General features: G+C 34.0%; 2 protein-coding genes across 2 annotated transcripts; both read left to right on the top strand.

Moving 5' to 3' along the window:
• The first annotated feature begins 212 nt into the window (after positions 1–212).
• Positions 213–1,233, top strand: LOC111464496 (cytochrome b5-like). Its single transcript, XM_023108718.1, has 4 exons — positions 213–219; positions 307–408; positions 668–734; positions 853–1,233. The coding sequence occupies exons 2-4, from the start codon at positions 322–324 to the stop codon at positions 1,092–1,094; spliced, it is 396 nt and encodes a 131-aa protein (XP_022964486.1). The 5' UTR covers positions 213–219; positions 307–321; the 3' UTR covers positions 1,095–1,233.
• Positions 1,234–11,839: 10,606 nt separating this feature from the next.
• On the top strand, positions 11,840–13,706 carry LOC111464500 (cytochrome P450 78A3-like). Its single transcript, XM_023108721.1, has 2 exons — positions 11,840–12,886; positions 12,971–13,706. Exons 1-2 carry the CDS (start codon positions 11,897–11,899, stop codon positions 13,580–13,582), a joined length of 1,602 nt encoding a protein of 533 aa, XP_022964489.1. The 5' UTR covers positions 11,840–11,896; the 3' UTR covers positions 13,583–13,706.
• The last annotated feature ends 4,977 nt before the right edge of the window (positions 13,707–18,683 follow it).

Here is an 18,683-nt window from a genome sequence, read left to right as displayed (position 1 = left end):
TTGTCCTCCAAACGTGGGCTTGGGCTTGGGCCCAACCTAAGAAAATTGAAAAACGAAAAACTTGGATGTGACCATTTAGTCGTTTTTCACGTGGTTCGGCCGCAGATCTGGTCCTTAAATTGTATAAAATTAAGTAGAATATGATGATAAATTGTATTTTTTGGAGAACCAACCAAAATAAATAGACTCACAAAGGAAACATTTTTGGAAGATCTTCAAGTAAGTGCCTCTCAACTCTCAAAACCTTTTTTTTCCTCTTCTTCTTCTTCCTCTTCTTCTCATATTTATGGTCGGAAATTTGGTTAGGTACGGTTCGCACAAATGGATTCAAATTCTAAAGTCTATACTTTCGATGAAGTTGCAAAACACAACCACGAGAAAGATTGCTGGCTTATCATCTCTGGTTTTGTATGTTCCTTTTTTGTTTTAATTTTTTTTAAAAATCATTAATTTCGATTAAAATAAACCGAGTGTTTGATAATTGTTTTTTGAGTTTACGGGTATTTCTATAACATTATCAAGATTTTGAGACTTTGATGAAATGCAACATGTCATTGGAAGAATCAGCTCGTTAGTAGTAATAAAGACTTTAAATTAAATATTTAGTTTCTATTTTCTATTTATTATTTTTTTGGGATATATTTCTAATCTCTCGATGTTGATTTAGGTGTATGATGTAACTTCTTATTTACCGGATCACCCAGGTGGCGGTGAGCTTTTGGTATTGGCTGTGGGTAAGATGCTATTAACCAAAATATATCTTTTTAATCAATAGTTTTTTTCGTGGGAAAAATATTGGACCGTAATACAAAGATTTTGAGCATGGAACTTATAACATATTTGAATTTGCAGAAAAAGATGCGACATTTGATTTTAAGAGTGTTGGACATAGTGAATCAGCTAAAGAGAGGATGAAAAAGTATCAGATAGGTAAAATCGACCCGTTGACTCTCCCGACGGAACAGAAACACGTGGAAACTACTCCACACAAACCAACTCCGAGTCTACTTTCCTTTTCGCCTTTACATGTTCTAATTCCTCTATTGCTCTTGGTGTTGGCTTTTGCTTTTCCCTATTTGAAAATTAAGGCCTAAAAATAAAATTAGATTCGTCTTTAATTTGAATAAAAATTTGAAGCTTACATTGACCATTGATGTTCATTTAGTTTGTACCTTTTTATTTTCTATTATTATTATTATCATTTAGGTTTGATATGAATTTGTAACATTGTTGAGAAATTAAAAATAGCACATTTAGGTTTGGAACATACTTTTCTTCAACAACATTAAATGTTTTAGTTTATTAAAAATAATTTCAATTAGAAACATTTTTAAAAAATATATATATCATACTAAACTTAGTAATAGTAAGTTTGAAGTACTTGGGCCAAATGATTGGATTTTCATTTGATCTCCTAACATTGTACGAATATAGGAATATAAGAAACGGTCTGTCTAACTCAAAAGATTTCTACTATATGGATAAGGTCGGGTGCTTTGTTGTGAAAATACTATTGATATAGCCAACTCCACTTTGTTACCGTTTTAAATGATTTGATCCAAAATCATGCATATAATGGTATGTGAGTGTGGTATCGTATACAATGAATTTGTATAATATTTGTCCGTAAAGTTTATCTCTCCTTATAAATAAGTTAATTGAGAAGGTTAATAGTTCTTGAACACATGGTTCTTGTTAAAATATCATTACTAGCCTTAAACCCAACTAAGTAATTATATTTATGATTTAGAATTTTAGAAATAAATTTAGGAAAATGAATTATGTATTTTAGAAAAAACGTTGAGAAATTTTAGGAATAAATTGACTAGATTCGAGTATAAATATCCCTCCCCCTACTTAGTTCATCGTCCCAAGAAATCCCACTCAATACAAAATAGTTTCTACAGAGTGTTTTGTAAATCTTTCTCCATCGAGCGTTTCCCACATAGAGTTGTTCAACAGTTCTCGATCTTAATCTTGAGGGATTTATGAACTCTTATGTGTGAGCGCTTGTCGTTTAATTAGCATAGGCAAGAATGACTTTTATTGATTTAATATGCCTACCATTTTGGAGTTCAAGAAAAATTGGGAGCCGGGAATATAATCTTATAAAATGAAATTCACTAATTCCCATATAGAAAGAGTAGAGGAGTAGTTCCAAGAATTAATTTTGAGACCTGAACCATGGACACCACCCTTTTACCCGCCGAATATGAACTTAGTTTATGATTGGATCATAAACTAATTCTAGGCAATAGTACTTAAGGTGAAAAATATAATCGTAAGGGTAAAATAAACACGCACATGAGGTTACATATGTAAAACATAGAGTACATAGTACCAAAAATCCTTCACTTATGAACCACTGATCAACACACGTCCATTTCACCCGAGCAATATTTTCAATTGATGTTTCCACACGTATGTTTCACAGCCTACCGCACAGCTTCTTTCACCGTCAAACACATGACTTGAATCTGTGCATAGCATGCATCTTTCTCCTCGTAAGTTTTGTAATTTCTTAGGATTTTTGTATCTCTTTTTACATAATTTAAATTAATAAGATTAATTCATGAGAGTTGTAGTGTTACAATCCTGTTTTTTAAATTTATTCTTTCGTAATTAATCGTCAACCACAAAAAGATATAATCAAGTCTAAGGTTGGCTAAAAACACATAATCTTATCGTTCTCGACGTTCGCAAGAACTCCTCCTTCAAATTCGATTCGACTTCAAATTTCCTCACAAAAAATGTGAGGAACACTTCCTGGATCAACTTATTGAACTTTAGACCTCTCGGCCAAAATTATACTTAAATTGTTCGAATGAATGAAATTGTGTTTTTCTTCTTCCTCCTCTCTTGAAATCCTAATCCTTCTATTTTTTTTCTTTTTCTTTTTCTTTCTCCCTTACTAATGGTCGATAAGGGGTGCCTCATGCCCTTCAATCGGAAAGGGAGATAAAATGACAATTTTGCCCCTTAGTTAGTTTTGACCGATTTTTTAAAAAAATTTTTTTTTACTATTTTTTTAAATTTTTATCAAGTTACTAAAATTATTTCGAATATTTTTTTTCTTCTACCACATCTTGAAATTAAATCTTCAACCACTTCAATAAAATCTTAGAAATGATTGGTGATGCCTTGAGTAAAGTTCTCAGTCACATTATGGACGAGGTAAGAGAATTTAGATTTGGAATGACTCTTCAAAACTATATTTTGTGTCTCAGTAAATAAATTTGTTGGATGATGGAAGTCCCACATCGACTAATTTAGGGTGTGATCATGGGTTTACAAGTGAGGAATACTAACTCCATTGGGGTGAGACCTTTTGTGGAAGCCCAAAGCAAAGCCACGAGAGCTTATGCTCAAAGTGGACAATATCATACCATTGTGGAGAGTCGTATTCAATCTAACATGGTATCAGAGTCATGCCCTAAAACTTAGTCGTGCCAATAGATTGTAAATCCTCAAATATCGAACAAAGAACTCTTAAAGAAAAAGGAGCAAGCGAGAGAAAATGAGAAATGAAGAAAGAAAGCCAAAGGTTTTCTCGAGGAATCCAACATGAATCACCCAACTTATGAATAATAACCTAAACCTCAAGGTTATTAAATGTCCCAGACATTTAACAACATGAGCTATCACAACTTACGAAGAATGCTATAAAAAATTTACAGGAATACTTGTTTATTTATATTCAAACATTTAATTTAATTTACAACTCAATTATATATATACATGGATAAATAATCATAAAAATAATTTTAAAATTAAAAAAAAAAAAAAAAATATATATATATATATATATACGCAACAAAGTTAATTGATAATTGAAGGCTTATATAGGGTTTCTNAAAAAAAAAAAAAAAATATATATATATATATATATATACGCAACAAAGTTAATTGATAATTGAAGGCTTATATAGGGTTTCTAAAAAATTAAAAAAAAAAAAAGAAACGTCATGAAATGGACCTTTGAACTTGAAACTGGAATTAATGAATATCAAAATTTGAGACGATAATACTATAATTGTTCATAAATTTAATTATTTGGGGAAAAAATCTAATTAATTAATTAATTAATTAATATTATTTAAATTTGAATTTTTAATGGTGGAAAGTCATTGTCAAGAATCATTCTCCTCCTCATTTGTTTCTGGTCTTTAATTCACCAAGCAAATGGGTGACGCCTACTTTACAATATTTAATGCTTTCCCCTCACTCCCTTTTCTATGGATTAAATTTCTCATTATTTAAAAAAAAAAAATTTAAATTTTTCGAACAAATCTTTATTACAAACGATAGCGACTCCATTATATAAGATTTTGATTTCATAATTGATAGATCGAACATACATGTGGTCCCTACCATCGTCATCGCACCAATTTTAATTAGTACTAAATTTTTTAATTTTCTAATCAAAGATTATCGTATAAATTTTAATTTAAAGATAATAAAATAGAAATCGAACGTGAGAGTGGCTTGGGACCATAATTTAAGAAAGATATATATTTTAAATAAAAAATATTTTTTATTTAAATTTTAAATTATTAATTTTAGCTCCTAAGTTTTTAGGAAATTTTAAATTGTATATTTTAATTCAAAACAATAATTTGTGTTAACTTTATAAAAATAAATAAATTAGTGGAAAGTTTAAAAATGAGATATTATTATTATTATTATTATTTAAATTAAAATTTAATGTGGCCATTTTTACTTGTTTATGTGTGTATGTGTGCACATTATATGAAAATTATCAATTAATTATGGTCCCTATCCATGAGTTAGGACCATATGTTAAAATAATTTATATGGATGTCACACATTATTTAAAATAATTGTGGTATTTCTTATCCACAAAGTTAATTATGAATATTGACCTAAGTTGCGGATCCACTTAAATTGCGATAAAATATTTTTTAAATAATTCATTACAAAATAATTAGAACCAAAAGATGTGGTCATCAGTGAATATTTATTATAATTATAAGATTAAATAGTTTTTTTTTCATTATTTTAATTATTTGAAGAGATTTTTAATAAATGTGTTGAATAGTTAAATATTTAAATTTTTAATATTATGTTTTGGTTTTTGATAGATTAATTAAAGAAACAATGAGACGTGACAGTCCATTAGTAAGATTTCATAATCTTTTTCGCAACAACCATATTGGTTTTTTTTTTAGGGAGGGAATCTATTTTTTTTAACTATAATAAAGTCGATATTACATGCATGACATGATTATTAAGTACGAAAATTGATATGAAATCAACTCAAGGAAAAGTATGAAACGGATTACCTTGAAGATCAAGATCAAGAGTAAAGAAAACTCGTTTCTGAACTCGTGATTCAAATCACTCCATAAGATATTTGATCACTGCCACTTGAATGACTCTAGCATGCAAGTTCTAAACACAAGAATTTGCAAAGAAGATCTTAGCTCTCAATAGAGCTAAAAAAAATAGAAATTCTATTCATTTTTAATTCAAAAAATGTGATCTCCCTAATGAAAGTAAAGGAGGCTTCATACGGCCTTTACAATCTTAACCTAGATGACATGTAACTTCCAAATTAAATTAGTTAGTAAATAATAAATACCCCTAACCTCCATATTAAAATAGCTAGTTAAGGTGGAATAGGGTAACCAGGTTACAATATTAAAATAGCTAGTTAATGGAGGTCTCTAATTCTTCTAAAATTTTCTTTGATGAGCTTACCACAGTTTGAATATAAGTGTACAAGGTTTGTGGTATATTCTTTGACTCTCGTCCTTGTAATTGGACCTTGAGGTATGGAAATTCCTTAGTCGTGGTTCATATAAAAAATATTCTTTTAATATTAAAAAAAAAAACGATGCCATGGACTTAAACATTCGTAATGAAAGCTTCAAAACAAAATAAGTGAAATTTAAATAAAACAAAAAATAGAATAGAAGAATGTTTGATCTAACTCAGAGATATAAAATAGACATAAATACGACTACTCTAACATTAGTTCTATGGCCTTCATCGCTTAATTTAGGCTATATTGAGGAATTTTAGAGAAATTTGAAATATCTTCGAAAACTCGAAATAAGTTCAAGAAGTCTATAATCAAGTAAGTAACCATATCGAGCAAATTTATTTCTAAGAAATATTTGTAGGGGTCGATGAGGATTCAGGGTAATGATTGAATATTATGTTTTGGAGCTTAATTTGACCTAGTCTCGTGATGTGAATAGTTTACAACTTAGTCCTATTTACAGTTATATACCCTTCCCACGCACGATTTGTGAATTCTCATAGATCATTAGGCTTTTATGCTTTTTAATATGCTAAGATTGAATTATTATCACTTAATGAGCACGACGAGCATGTCGTATGCCTTCATGAATTTATTATTCATGTTCTAGGGTTTGGATAGTTCACTATTTCCCAGTTATGAGTTAGACTATCACGACGTGTCAGAGTGCTAATTGTGGTTTCCATAGACCATCAGTCACGACAATAAATTTCACTACTTGTTACACTTACGATTAAAAAATTAAACATTCAAACTACAATAGTAATCATCTATGAATATAAATATATATATTTTTTCGTTTAATATAATTAATCTAATTTGTATGATACTTTAAAACACTGTAAAGATTATATGTTTATAAAATAATGAAATGATGTGTTGAGAAAGAAAGATGGTATAAATTCGATTCTGAAAGACGAAGGACCCCATGAACAAAACATCACAACATTAACTAATTAAACATCAATTTTAATATACTAATCAATTGGAAAAACAAGAAGCATAAAGCAATAACACTTTATGCAATGTAATACAATTTGAGATTAATTCCAACAAAATATTAATAATGCTTTTGAGATACTCTTCCTAAATTAATAATTCATTATCATTTAGTTAATCATGTGATTAAGTTCATAAACTAAGCACACCTAGGATTAATAAAAGATATGATCTTTGAAATATAAACCCTAAAAGTTTTATTGTTTTTAGATGTATATACAAATATGTATGGGATCAAAGGGTGTGTTGTGATATCCCACATCGACTGGGGAGGAGAACGAACCACTCTTTGTAAGGGTGTGGTCTTGAGGGAAACCCCGAAAAGGAAAGCCCAAAAATGACAATATCTATTAGCGGTGGGCTTGAGCCGTTACAAATGGTATCAGAGCCAGACACCAAGCGATGTGCCAGCGAGGAGGCTGTTCCCCAAAGAGGGGTAGACACGGGACGCCCGGAAGGGGAGTAAACACCCTTTATAAGGGTGTGACAACTTTTCTCTACCAAACACGTTTTAAGTCCAAGGAAGACAATATCTACTAATGGTGGGCTTGGTTTGTTGTTATATGAGCTGTCGAGCACCGATGGGTTTACGGGGGGAAAGAGTGAGTTAAGTGATTAAAAAATGTGTGGAAAAAGGAAGGTCTATGTCAAGGGTTTGGGTGGTGAATATTTGTGAAACAAGTTGGTTTAGCATTTATTTTTAATATTTTGAATAAAATCTGAGAAAGGAAGAGGGAATATGAAAAAATCCAGTTGGTTGCACTTTGGTTTTGGGTGTGCCCTTCCTTTTTATAAAGTGCTATCAACATATAACACGAAGTGGGTTCTTCTCCAAAGTTGAGCATCTCTTGCTATCTATCTCTATCCATCTCTATCTATCTCTATCTATCTCTATCTATAAAAGGGTTTTTGTTTCTTTGTTAATCTTATGCATCTTTGGACCAGACCCAATTTTTAAAGTTTTTTTCATAATCATTTCATTTCCATACCTAAAATTTTGAATGTTTTTAGAGAATTATATACATAAGTTCAAATTTCTATTAATATTAATTAAGGAGGATTGTAGCAATTTTGGCTTCGATTCCAAGTAACTCGTACTTTTTTGCTATTAGATATGTGCATATTTGATTGTTTTGTGTATTGATGTGCAAATTTTTATGGATGTTATACAGACTTGAAATTGATCTTTATGAAATGTTGTGGGACCTTTTGTATGTATGTTAACTAAAAAAATTGTCTATCTGTGTGCACGAGAATCGCAAAATTACACTAGAACGTGAGATTACCTATTGACACGTATGTGAAGTAGTAATTACTTATTTGTGTGCATGAGAATTGCTTTGGTTTATATATTAGGTCCTATGTAAATTGTTTATCTGTGTTCGTGAGGATTATATCATCTTTTGTGATATGGTCTTGTGGTAATCGAAAATTGAGAGCTTATTTTAACATCATCATACTAATGGAGATGTATTCCTCACCTATAAACCTATGATCATTTCCTAAATTAGTCAACGGGACTCCCTCTCAATAATTCTCAACAATTCTCCCATCGAATAAAGTAGACTGTAGAGTCTCCCTTGAAGCCTATAAAACTCTTGAATAGCTTCCCCTTAATCGAGGCTCGACTCTTTCTCTAGAGTTCTCAAACAAAATACATCATTTGTTCGACACTTAAGTCACTTTTGACTACACTTTCGAGACTCACAACTTATTTGTTCGACTTTTGAGGATTTATTGACATGACTAAGTTAAGGGCATGACTCTGATAGCATATTAAGAATCACGACTCTTCACAAAGCCACGAGAGCTTATGCTCAAAGTGGATAATATCATACGATTGTGGAGAGTCGTGATTCCTATCGATTATTATTATTTTTTTCTCTCTCTCTTTTTTTTTTTTGAAGGATAGCGTGCAAGCGATGGGAAACAATTTGAATATTAAAATTTTATCGTTGGTGGAAGCACATGATGACGAGAGGAAGAAAGAGGAATTAGAAATTAACGAAATAATTTTGGCAGAACTCTCTTATAATATTTTATTTTAGATATTTAGACTTCTAACCATTTCAAATAATTTAAAACGAGTGATGTTGTTGTAAGATTTTGGAAATGATAGGTCCTAATCTTGATCCACACGTGCAAGCATGATTCCACTAGACGGCTCGCCCACCCTCTGGGCCCATCATAGTCAGGCTAATTGGTTGTTGTCGGACGTCTGAACAAATCCTCAAATATCATGCAAGACATGATTATCATTATCATCATAGTGTACACGTTCATACTTATCATCATAAAAGGAGAAGTATCCCAATGTAAATGAACATAGAATATGCCTAAGATCCCTATACTTTTAATTTTAAATCATTCATATGACACAACTCCACACATCCTCCTCATATTACTTTAGGTAACATGGATGCATAAGTCTTCATACATTCATCATTTAGAAGTTGTGTACTAGAAAACTCATCATAATACAATATGACATTCATACATGCACATTTCGTAACATGCAATATTATCGTGTGATGTCATTTCATGATCATGCATCTCATGTCATCACATTATAATGCATCAGCATCCTAACGTATCATAATATAATATATATATATATATAACCTAATGTATAGGATGGATTAGGTGGTGCTTTGTGAAGTCATCTTCCTCTCCATTTGGAAGATATGAATTGGAATCAACAAAATTAAACAACTTTTATAAAAGAATCATTGCCATATAATTATTTATAATATGGTCCAATTGATTCCAAATTCAAAATTATTTGTACGAATAATTTGATTGCATTAGTTTCATAATATCATATTTTTGAATAATCTTATTTGTTGCCAATTTGATCAAGAACATGGGTTGAATGGAATCGTCAAATTAATATTGAAAGAAGGGTTGAAATTGCCATATGATATACCTAACTTACTAATTCAATGTTCTAATTAAAGTTGCAAACTCAACTTAATTGATTTTTTTTTCGCCAAGTTGAGCAATGTGTAGGCGTAGATTCAAGTTATTTTATTTTATTTATTTGGTCCAATTTATAATGTTTTTATTAAATTTATTGAAAAAAAACATGATTTGACTAATCGATATCGTGGGGTCCATATAGGTTGTATCGAATTTTGAAGAGTAGATTCAAGCCAACAAATATTTAGTAACTCCGACTTAGACCAATCATGTAATGTTGACTTGTTTGGATAAATTTTGTGACGTATCAACACATCTCATGGTTATGATTGTTCTGACATGTGGTATGTTGTATTATGCTACGTTATGATATGTTAATGTCATGTTATGTTATGCTATGCCATGTCATATTACGTTATACTATACTATGTAATGTTATGTCATGTCATGTTATAAGTTGTGTTATAATATCATTATACTACGGTGTGAAATCATATTTATCATGCATAAATCTCCATGTATCACACCATGTAAACTATGCTTACAAGAATGATGTACATGTATTAGACATTAGAAAGCCATGCGTGAAATTATGAAAGTTATGACAAGTAATATATATATATATATATAAGCTTATGCTATAATTGAAAGCTACGAGGATCTCATACATTTTTGTATGTCACTTTTATCGGGATACTTCTTCATTATGATTGGTAGTATAGACGATACATTAAAATATTATCCACGTCATGATATTATGTGGGTTCCTTTCTTTTTGTGGCTTCCAACAGAGTGAGTGTGCGCTAGCTAAAGGGCAGACCTTGGGGATACATATATACCTACCTGGTAGGTCCATGCATGTGTCCATGAGTCGTGTGTAGAGAAGTACTACACGTCCAATTTTCATCTAGATTAGACATCAGAGTTCAAGGCCATGAAATATTTTTATGAAAGCATAGGTCCCATCATGATTGTCTATGTATGCATTTTTGGATAGCAACAAAGGAGTTACTTAATGAGCATTTCTTAGAATACTCAAGCCACGTATTGTTTTTATTTTCAGGTAAAGTTAAGCCTCCCCTTTACCGATGACAATAACGTTGTGGAGGCCACAAGTTCGGATAGTTGCATTTATGTTTAAATTATGACCCCTTAAAGGTCAATGCATTTCCATTGCTTTGATCTTAATGTTATTTCGTTTCTGCTATTTTATTGATTTTACTTTTATTTGAAATGATTTTACGCACGTTCAAGTCCATGAAGTCATTTATTAAATGAATTTTTTCCTGCATAATAGATATGTCATGCGTTTAGTGTCGTTTCTACTTTATTAGAAAAAAATAAGGTTGTAATAGTTGAACATGTGCACTTGAGTAAACAAAAGAAACATAAATGAACCAAGACCACATTCGAATGATAGCGATCCTGATGATAGAATGATTAAGAAAAGTTTAAAAGAATTGAAAGTTATTATCTATATTAACAAGATGTAGTTTTTTTATCAGTAGACCAATTATAAGAACTCAATAGTTAAATGTGCACTTGAGTAAACAAGAGAAACATAAATAAACAAGACCACATCTAAATGAGAGCGGTCCAGATGATAGAATGATTAAAAAAATCTTTAAAAAAATTGAAAGTTACTATCTATACCAACGAGATGCAGTTTTTTTTATCACTAAATCAATTATAAGAACTCAATAGTTAAGTATGCTTTGTTTAAAACAATTTTATGTTGGACAACCTCTTGCTAATACAAATAATACAAATAATGTGACACAGAAATATTAGAGACAGACATTGGAAAGATGGCGTGGGTTGATCTCTCATCCTTATGTGTATATACTAGAACAGTAAAGCACAAAAGATCGCGTGTGTTTCACGCGCTCTTATTGTCGGAAATTTGCTTTCTGATATGTCGTCATGCAATGGAACTGGCAAGGCGGCCGTATTGGATCAAAAACTATATAGTAAATAAATAAATTAATTAATTAAATTAATTTTGGTTATATAACATCATACTCCCCCCTCGGCCCGTATATATAAATTATAATTTTGTTGGCTATTTTTTAATTAAATTTCCCCGAGTAATGTTTTTTTAATTTAATTTTTCCCCTATATAAAACCCACCACCTACCTTCTTCCCCCTCCACCCCAAACCCAACGGCCTCTCTCGTCTCTCTCCCAACCACCATGTCGTTGAGTACTGAAATCGAAAGCCTCTGGGTCTTCGCTTTGGCTTCTAAATGCTCTCCTCTCACCCAACCCAACATCCTTTACTTCTTCCTCTTCCTATGCCTAATTTGGTTTCTTGTTTCCATTTTCCATTGGGCCCATCCTGGCGGCCCTGCTTGGGGCCGCCACCCACGGTGCCGCCGCAATTCCCCTCTCTCCACCACCACCACCACCATCCCTGGCCCAAGAGGCCTCCCCGTCATCGGTAGCATGACCCTCATGACTGGACTGGCCCACCACCGAATAGCCGCCATGGCCAAATCCCTAGGCGCCACACGACTCATGGCCTTCTCACTCGCCAACACTCGCGTGATTGTCACGTGTAACCCGGATGTGGCTAAAGAAATCCTCAACAGCTCGGTCTTTGCGGACCGTCCGATTAAGGAATCTGCCTACTCCTTGATGTTCAATCGCGCCATTGGATTTGCCCCTTATGACGTCTATTGGCGGACACTCCGACGTATTGCTTCACAACATCTCTTCTGTCCTAAACAAATTAAATCCTCCGAATTCCAACGCCGCCAAATCGCTTCCCAAATGGTCGCAATCTTCGCTAACAACAACAACACCTCGTCTCGTCACCAAGTTCGTGACACGCTCAAGCGAGCCTCTTTGAACCACATGATGGGCTCAGTCTTCGGCCAGGCTTACAATCTCTCGGACTCAAATAATGAAATCGAGCAACTCAAGAGCCTCGTCGACGAAGGTTACGATTTATTGGGCCTTCTCAACTGGTCCGACCATCTCCCCTTTTTGGGTGATCTCGACCCACAGCGAATCCGGTTCAGATGCTCCCGGTTGGTCCCCAAAGTGAACCGGTTTCTAAACCGGATCATCGCCGATCACCGGTCCAAATCAACCCAACAAATCATGGATTTTGTCGACGTTCTTCTCTCTCTTCAACAAACCGAAAATCTCTCCGATTCCGATATCATCGCCGTTCTTTGGGTAATTAAATGATTTATTTATTAATTAATTTTTCGAAAACACATTTTTATTAAAATAATATATTATATATATATATATATATAGGAAATGATATTTAGAGGGACGGACACGGTGGCTGTGTTGATAGAGTGGACCCTAGCGAGGATGGTGGTTCACAAGGAGGAGCAGGAGAAAGTACAAGAGGAATTAGATAAAGTGGTTGGTAGATCACGCGCCGTCGTGGAATCCGACATTCCGTCGTTGGAATATCTAACGGCGGTGGTTAAGGAAGTTCTGAGGCTACACCCACCTGGGCCTCTTCTATCATGGGCCCGATTAGCCAGAAGTGATACAATGGTGGATGGGCATCACGTGCCGCGTGGGACCACTGCAATGGTTAACATGTGGTCCATAGCACGAGACCCAGAGGTTTGGTGGAGCCCACAGGAGTTTATGCCTGAGAGGTTTGTGGGGAATAAGTGTTGTGGGGTGGAGTTTCCGATTATGGGTTCGGATCTAAGGTTGGCTCCATTTGGGTCGGGTCGAAGGAGTTGCCCCGGAAAGGCACTCGCGTGGACTACTGTAACATTCTGGGTAGCTACTCTGTTACATGAGTTTAAATGGTGGCAAAACGACGGCGTTGACTTGTGTGAGAAACTCAAGCTGTCTTGTGAGATGGCGAATCCACTGACGGTTGAAGTATCCCGACGGCGGTAAATAAAGTAAATGAATTAATATTATAATAAGATGAACCGTGACATGAACATCTTAATTTCCCCCCTCCCTTTTCATGTAAATATTAATGGAATTGGAGTTAATACATTTTTGTGATGTTTTATCCTTTTGGAAATGTGATTAAATATGGTGGGGGCGAGGAGGAATTGATTTGATAATATCCATATTTGTGAAAGAATAAAAGATTAGAAAACATTGGTGGGTGGTGGGGTTAGAGCATCATAGACGTTTGATTTTCTTGTTCGAGCCATTTTAGGACATGGTCCTTCTTCGACCCAAACAAATATGCACTCTATCTTATCGCATTGTTGGGAAGATGATCATACATTTATAAGTATAGAGTATATTTGGAGGAGCTCAAATCAAAATTACCAGAATTTGTGCCCGACAATATTATAGCATATTTCAATATAACTCTGCCTTTCTTGGGGCACATAATTTTGTGGTGAACAATTAACATGTCACCTCCGTATTTTTTCTAAAATCTCTCTCACCAGTACTCATTTGGATTAACATCCTTACATCCCTTTACATATTCATTTAAATTTGAATTGAGATTTCATTCATTCTTATCGTCAATCATGCTTCGTATTCTTGTTATTATTAATAATGATAATTATGTTTATATACTCCATTAATGAATTCTTTAAATTATTTATTGATGGTAAGAACAAGTTCAACATGTAAATTCAATTAGAAGGATTTAGTTGTAATGGTCGGGAAAGATAGTATAACAAAGTGAGACAATATCACGTTCTTTACGGGGCTTTTGTTCATCCTTGGGAGGTTGCTTTTGTTCATCCTTGGGAGGTTAGCTTACCCCCTCCCACAAGACCATAAAGTAACCCTCTTTACGTGGCTTTTGTTCATCCTTGGGAGGTTAGCTTATACCTCCCACAAGACCATAAAGTAATCCTCGTTTGGGGGACACGACCCCAAAACCCATCCAACAATTAAGCTACTTATACATGGTCTTACAATTCGTGTGTCTTCCTGACTACGATTTTTCACCAGGAGGGTGTCAAAAAAAATAAATAAATAAATTGAACTTCCTCTCGTAGGACCTAATTCACATAAAAATATGTTGTTTTTATCAGTATCGAGACAAAAAAAACTAGCAAACAAAAACCAGACATATCAAAAGCAGACACACGTGCGTTACATGCATTTTCACATGCCAAGGGTTGATTTCACGTGCGTTATCATGTGTGAATAATATGCGCGAGAGTTGTTGCAGTCGTGGGTCAACCGATCAGGTTCAGGTCATGCTTCTGGTTCAGGTTGGTCACGAGGCCAAGTTGGTAAAAGAGATGGGTCATGTATCTTTGTTCAGTCGCGAATGCCTTGAAGAGACTATACCTTGAGGTGACCATTATATCCCATCACATGGTGTATTAAGATGCCCTAATTCTTTTTCTAGGTAGGAGGCCCTACACCATATGCATTGAGAAGGATATCATGATGGGCCTCCTGTTTTGCCTTACCGAATTAGGTATTATTAGCAGGATGCATGATCAAGTTGCACCATTCATGTGACCATGAGAGAGATTTAAAGGCTAATTTAGGGAAAGTTTTTAGATTGACTATGTGATACGAATCAAGATAAGCTTTATATACTAAGTCCTTGAAAACTGAATAAGTTATAGTACCTTAGCTTAAGGATACGATCAAGAGCCTATAAGTAGGTTACTTGGTGAGTTTTTGTACTCACTCCATGCTTTTTATATTTTTCAGGTAACTAGAAGCTGGTCAAGAATAGGAGCAGACTTTGAAGCTAGAGGCATATATCAACCATTTAGAATACAACACAATAGTTAAAACACAAAATAAGAAATAGACACAAAACAATATAAAACAAAAGTGTGAGAGGACAACGGGTGATACTTGTCTATGACACCTGCTCTAGAGTCTGCTCTCAACCTCAACTAGCTCCTTGTTAACCTGAAAAACATGAAAAATAGCCTACTTATAAGCTCTTAATCGTGTACTTGATATATTAGTGTATCACACTCTTTCTTTTCTTGTTCTGTTCTTGGCTTGTGGGTTCTTATCATGATTTATCCGGAGGACCTTAGTCCTTGGATTTTGAAATCTGGGTTCTGATCTAAGGGCCTTAGTAATATGGTTCTTGTCCTTAAAACTTGGATTTGAGAATTTAGAGGTTGACATTTGCTAATTTGGAGGTTGATCATAGGAATAGATCTCCATTGGTATGAGGCCTTTTGGGAGAGTCCAACGCGCAAAGCCCTGAGAGCTTATGCTCAAAGTGGACAATTATCATACTATTGTGGAGAGTCGTAATTCCTAACAAATCATCCCTTGCAGGCCCACCCTTTGCAACTAAAATTGGTATTACCTGGAACCAGAAACCTCTCATCTTCGACCTTGGCAACTAAAATTTCCCTTCCATCTTCCATTTTCGTCTTCTTCTTTCTTCTCTTTGTATTCTTCACGACTATGGCTTCCTCTTCTGCCTTTGTCATCGTCGTCCTTGTCATTTTAATCACCAGCTTTTTGGGCTAGGCCCCAGGCGTTGCACTTGCCTCTTTGCTAACCAAGTCGCCGTCAGCCTCTTTGCCAAAAGCAACTCCTTCGCCCACTACGACAACTCTTTCGACTTTAACACCGTCTTTGTCCCTTACTCCGGGGGCGTGGCTCTCTCTCCATCCATTGGAACTTCACCTCCTGCTATGGCACTGACTACTTCTCCACCGGCTCCTCCTACTGCTCCTTCAGAGTCACCAACATAAACTCTAGTTGCAAAATATGCTCGAGATATTCTTACTCGTGCTCATTTCCTCGATAGAAAACCAGTCCACAAGGCACAGACCCCACTCCATCTCCGCCCCTCTCTTTCTTCCTTCATCTAAAATATACCCTAAAGTCCACATTCTCAGTTTCTACCCTCTTCTTCCTCTCTTGTTCTGTCTGTCACCACATCCACCCTTTCTTCTTCACAACCACCATTGAACCTTCTCTCTATCTCTTGCCATTTTCTCATAATATAGTCATGGCCCTAATCCCTCTCTCTCTTTTGCCTGTTCTCATAATAGAGTAATCACCCTAATTCTGAAGTCTCTACCTTGCGTCTCTATTGTCCATTCCGCATGGTTATTTCTCAACACCTAACTGCGGATGATTCTCCTAATTCTACTCTTTGAATTTTCAGATCTAAGCTTCGCGTGCGTTCAAATCCAATGCTTAACTCGCGGGGATGTTAAGGATATTTAGTCTTTAATTATGATTTACCATATATATCATATTTGACCATTTATTATAGGCAAATATACTGTATGTTTCAGAATATTTTGTCTTTCGTTTACTATAGATACCTCTGTGATCTTTATTATAGGAAAATATCTTTTATAATATTTAGTCTTCCATTACAGTTTACCTAGGTATGATATTTGATATTTTATTATAGGAAAATATATTGTATTCATTTATTGCACTTTCTATTTCTTTTGTAATTTATTTGATGATTATAAATAGAGAATATCACATCATTTAGGTAGAGTGGTTTTAGCAAATATTCTCACATCTATAAGAGGAAAACATGGACCTTTGAAAGCAGTGCTTGGTGGGAGGTCATGGGTCAAAATTGGACATGATTAGATTATTACCTAGCATTTTTGAGTTTGTATGCCGGACATTTGTTCCTTATTCTTCGGTGCTACTTAACATTCTTCTTACTTTGGTAGTTGTAGAGCTTATGCGGTATTGTTTTTGGTTCTCTATCTTATAAGTTTCTAAGGTTCTTAATTCCTTGAAATGTAAGTTGTGACATGCATTTATAAACATATGTACCTATCAACACACATAAGTTATTCTAGAAAATCATAGAGTCATAATAAATTTTTTAGAGGGTTCTAGAAGAGTCTTTGGTATTGAGGTGTTTCTGGATCCTAACTTGGTTTAGGTTCCAAACTTGAAATCTCAAACATATCTTAATGTCTTTAAGAATAGGCCTTATTAATAGGTCATTTGGAGCACGTATAGACCTTGAAAGATTATAAGTAGACCTAGGGCATTTTGGTCATTTTACCCCGAATTCTTGGTTTTGCTACTTAACATGTTCTAATGGCTTGCAAACTTTGCAACATCATCAAACATCATAGGTCATGAACGGAAGGTAAATTACCTTAGGGCGTTATGGTCATTTTATACTATTTCTTGGTTTACCTACTTAACCTTATCCAATGACCACCAAATTTCATATATAATCTCAACATGCTATAATATACTCAAAATTCAAATTTTATAAGCAACGGAGTTCATTTAGCAGATTATTTTAATGTTACTTAAATCCTGAGTAATTTGATCGGTTCAAGGCCTTAACTCACGGTTCTTGGTGTTTTTCTTTCATATACCCTTAATTCATACCTGCTTTAAGATTCATACAGAAATCGAAGTGATTCCTACAAGTATTTCTTAAGAAAAGTTCAAGATGACTACTTAACTCGTTGTTGATATTCAGGTCCTCAATCCTCGAGCATCCAAAATCCAAATTGCTCCAAATTTTCTTTATTAAATTGATCTTTGAGTCTAGTTTTAGGAACAAAAAATATTTTGATAGAAAAAAAATGTAGAAAGGTCAACATATGGCTACCTTTGACTTTTATTGGTCCAAGTTTGACCTTTGACTTTGGACTTCATCTTCTTCCTTTTTAATTATCATATACCACTCATTTTGCCCTTGTAAAGCTTTATATAGATCTCGAATGGATTCAATTTCTTCGCGAAACGTTTAGATGAAGTTTCAAGGAAGAAGTAGAGACCAATTTCATACCTTGTCTGTAGCTCAAGTTATAACCTTCCAAAGTTCCACTCGTCGGAATAAATCTAGACACTCTTTTTGGGAAGCCAAATCTAGAGCTTTTCAAGAATCAATTTCTTCACGAAACTTGATGGAAATCCTATATGAAATGTGTATGAGTTGGTAGGAGAAAAAATGATTAACCATAGCCCTCGAATTTAGAAGAAATCTAAAGAAGAAAAATCCATAATATAAAACCAAGTTTAAGAATACTCATCACTTTATTTTTGTTTTAAAATATTGCCCAGAACTTGTTATTTACTTACC

Source organism: Cucurbita moschata, unplaced genomic scaffold (genome assembly GCF_002738365.1).
Source record: "Cucurbita moschata cultivar Rifu unplaced genomic scaffold, Cmos_1.0 Cmo_Scf00030, whole genome shotgun sequence".
Lineage (NCBI taxonomy): Eukaryota > Viridiplantae > Streptophyta > Magnoliopsida > Cucurbitales > Cucurbitaceae > Cucurbita > Cucurbita moschata.
Note: the sequence above shows the minus strand (reverse complement) of the source record. Positions and strands in the feature narration are given on the sequence as shown.

Bases quoted from the DNA above. Each gene is read 5' to 3' on its own strand.
- LOC111464500 (XM_023108721.1), top strand. From the start codon at position 11,897: ATGTCGTTGAGTACTGAAATCGAAAGCCTCTGGGTCTTCGCTTTGGCT. The intron at 12,887-12,970 runs GTAATTAAATGA...ATATATATATAG, and splicing joins ATATCATCGCCGTTCTTTGG to GAAATGATATTTAGAGGGAC.
- LOC111464496 (XM_023108718.1), top strand. From the start codon at position 322: ATGGATTCAAATTCTAAAGTCTATACTTTCGATGAAGTTGCAAAACAC. The intron at 409-667 runs GTATGTTCCTTT...ATGTTGATTTAG, and splicing joins GGCTTATCATCTCTGGTTTT to GTGTATGATGTAACTTCTTA. The intron at 735-852 runs GTAAGATGCTAT...TTGAATTTGCAG, and splicing joins GCTTTTGGTATTGGCTGTGG to AAAAAGATGCGACATTTGAT.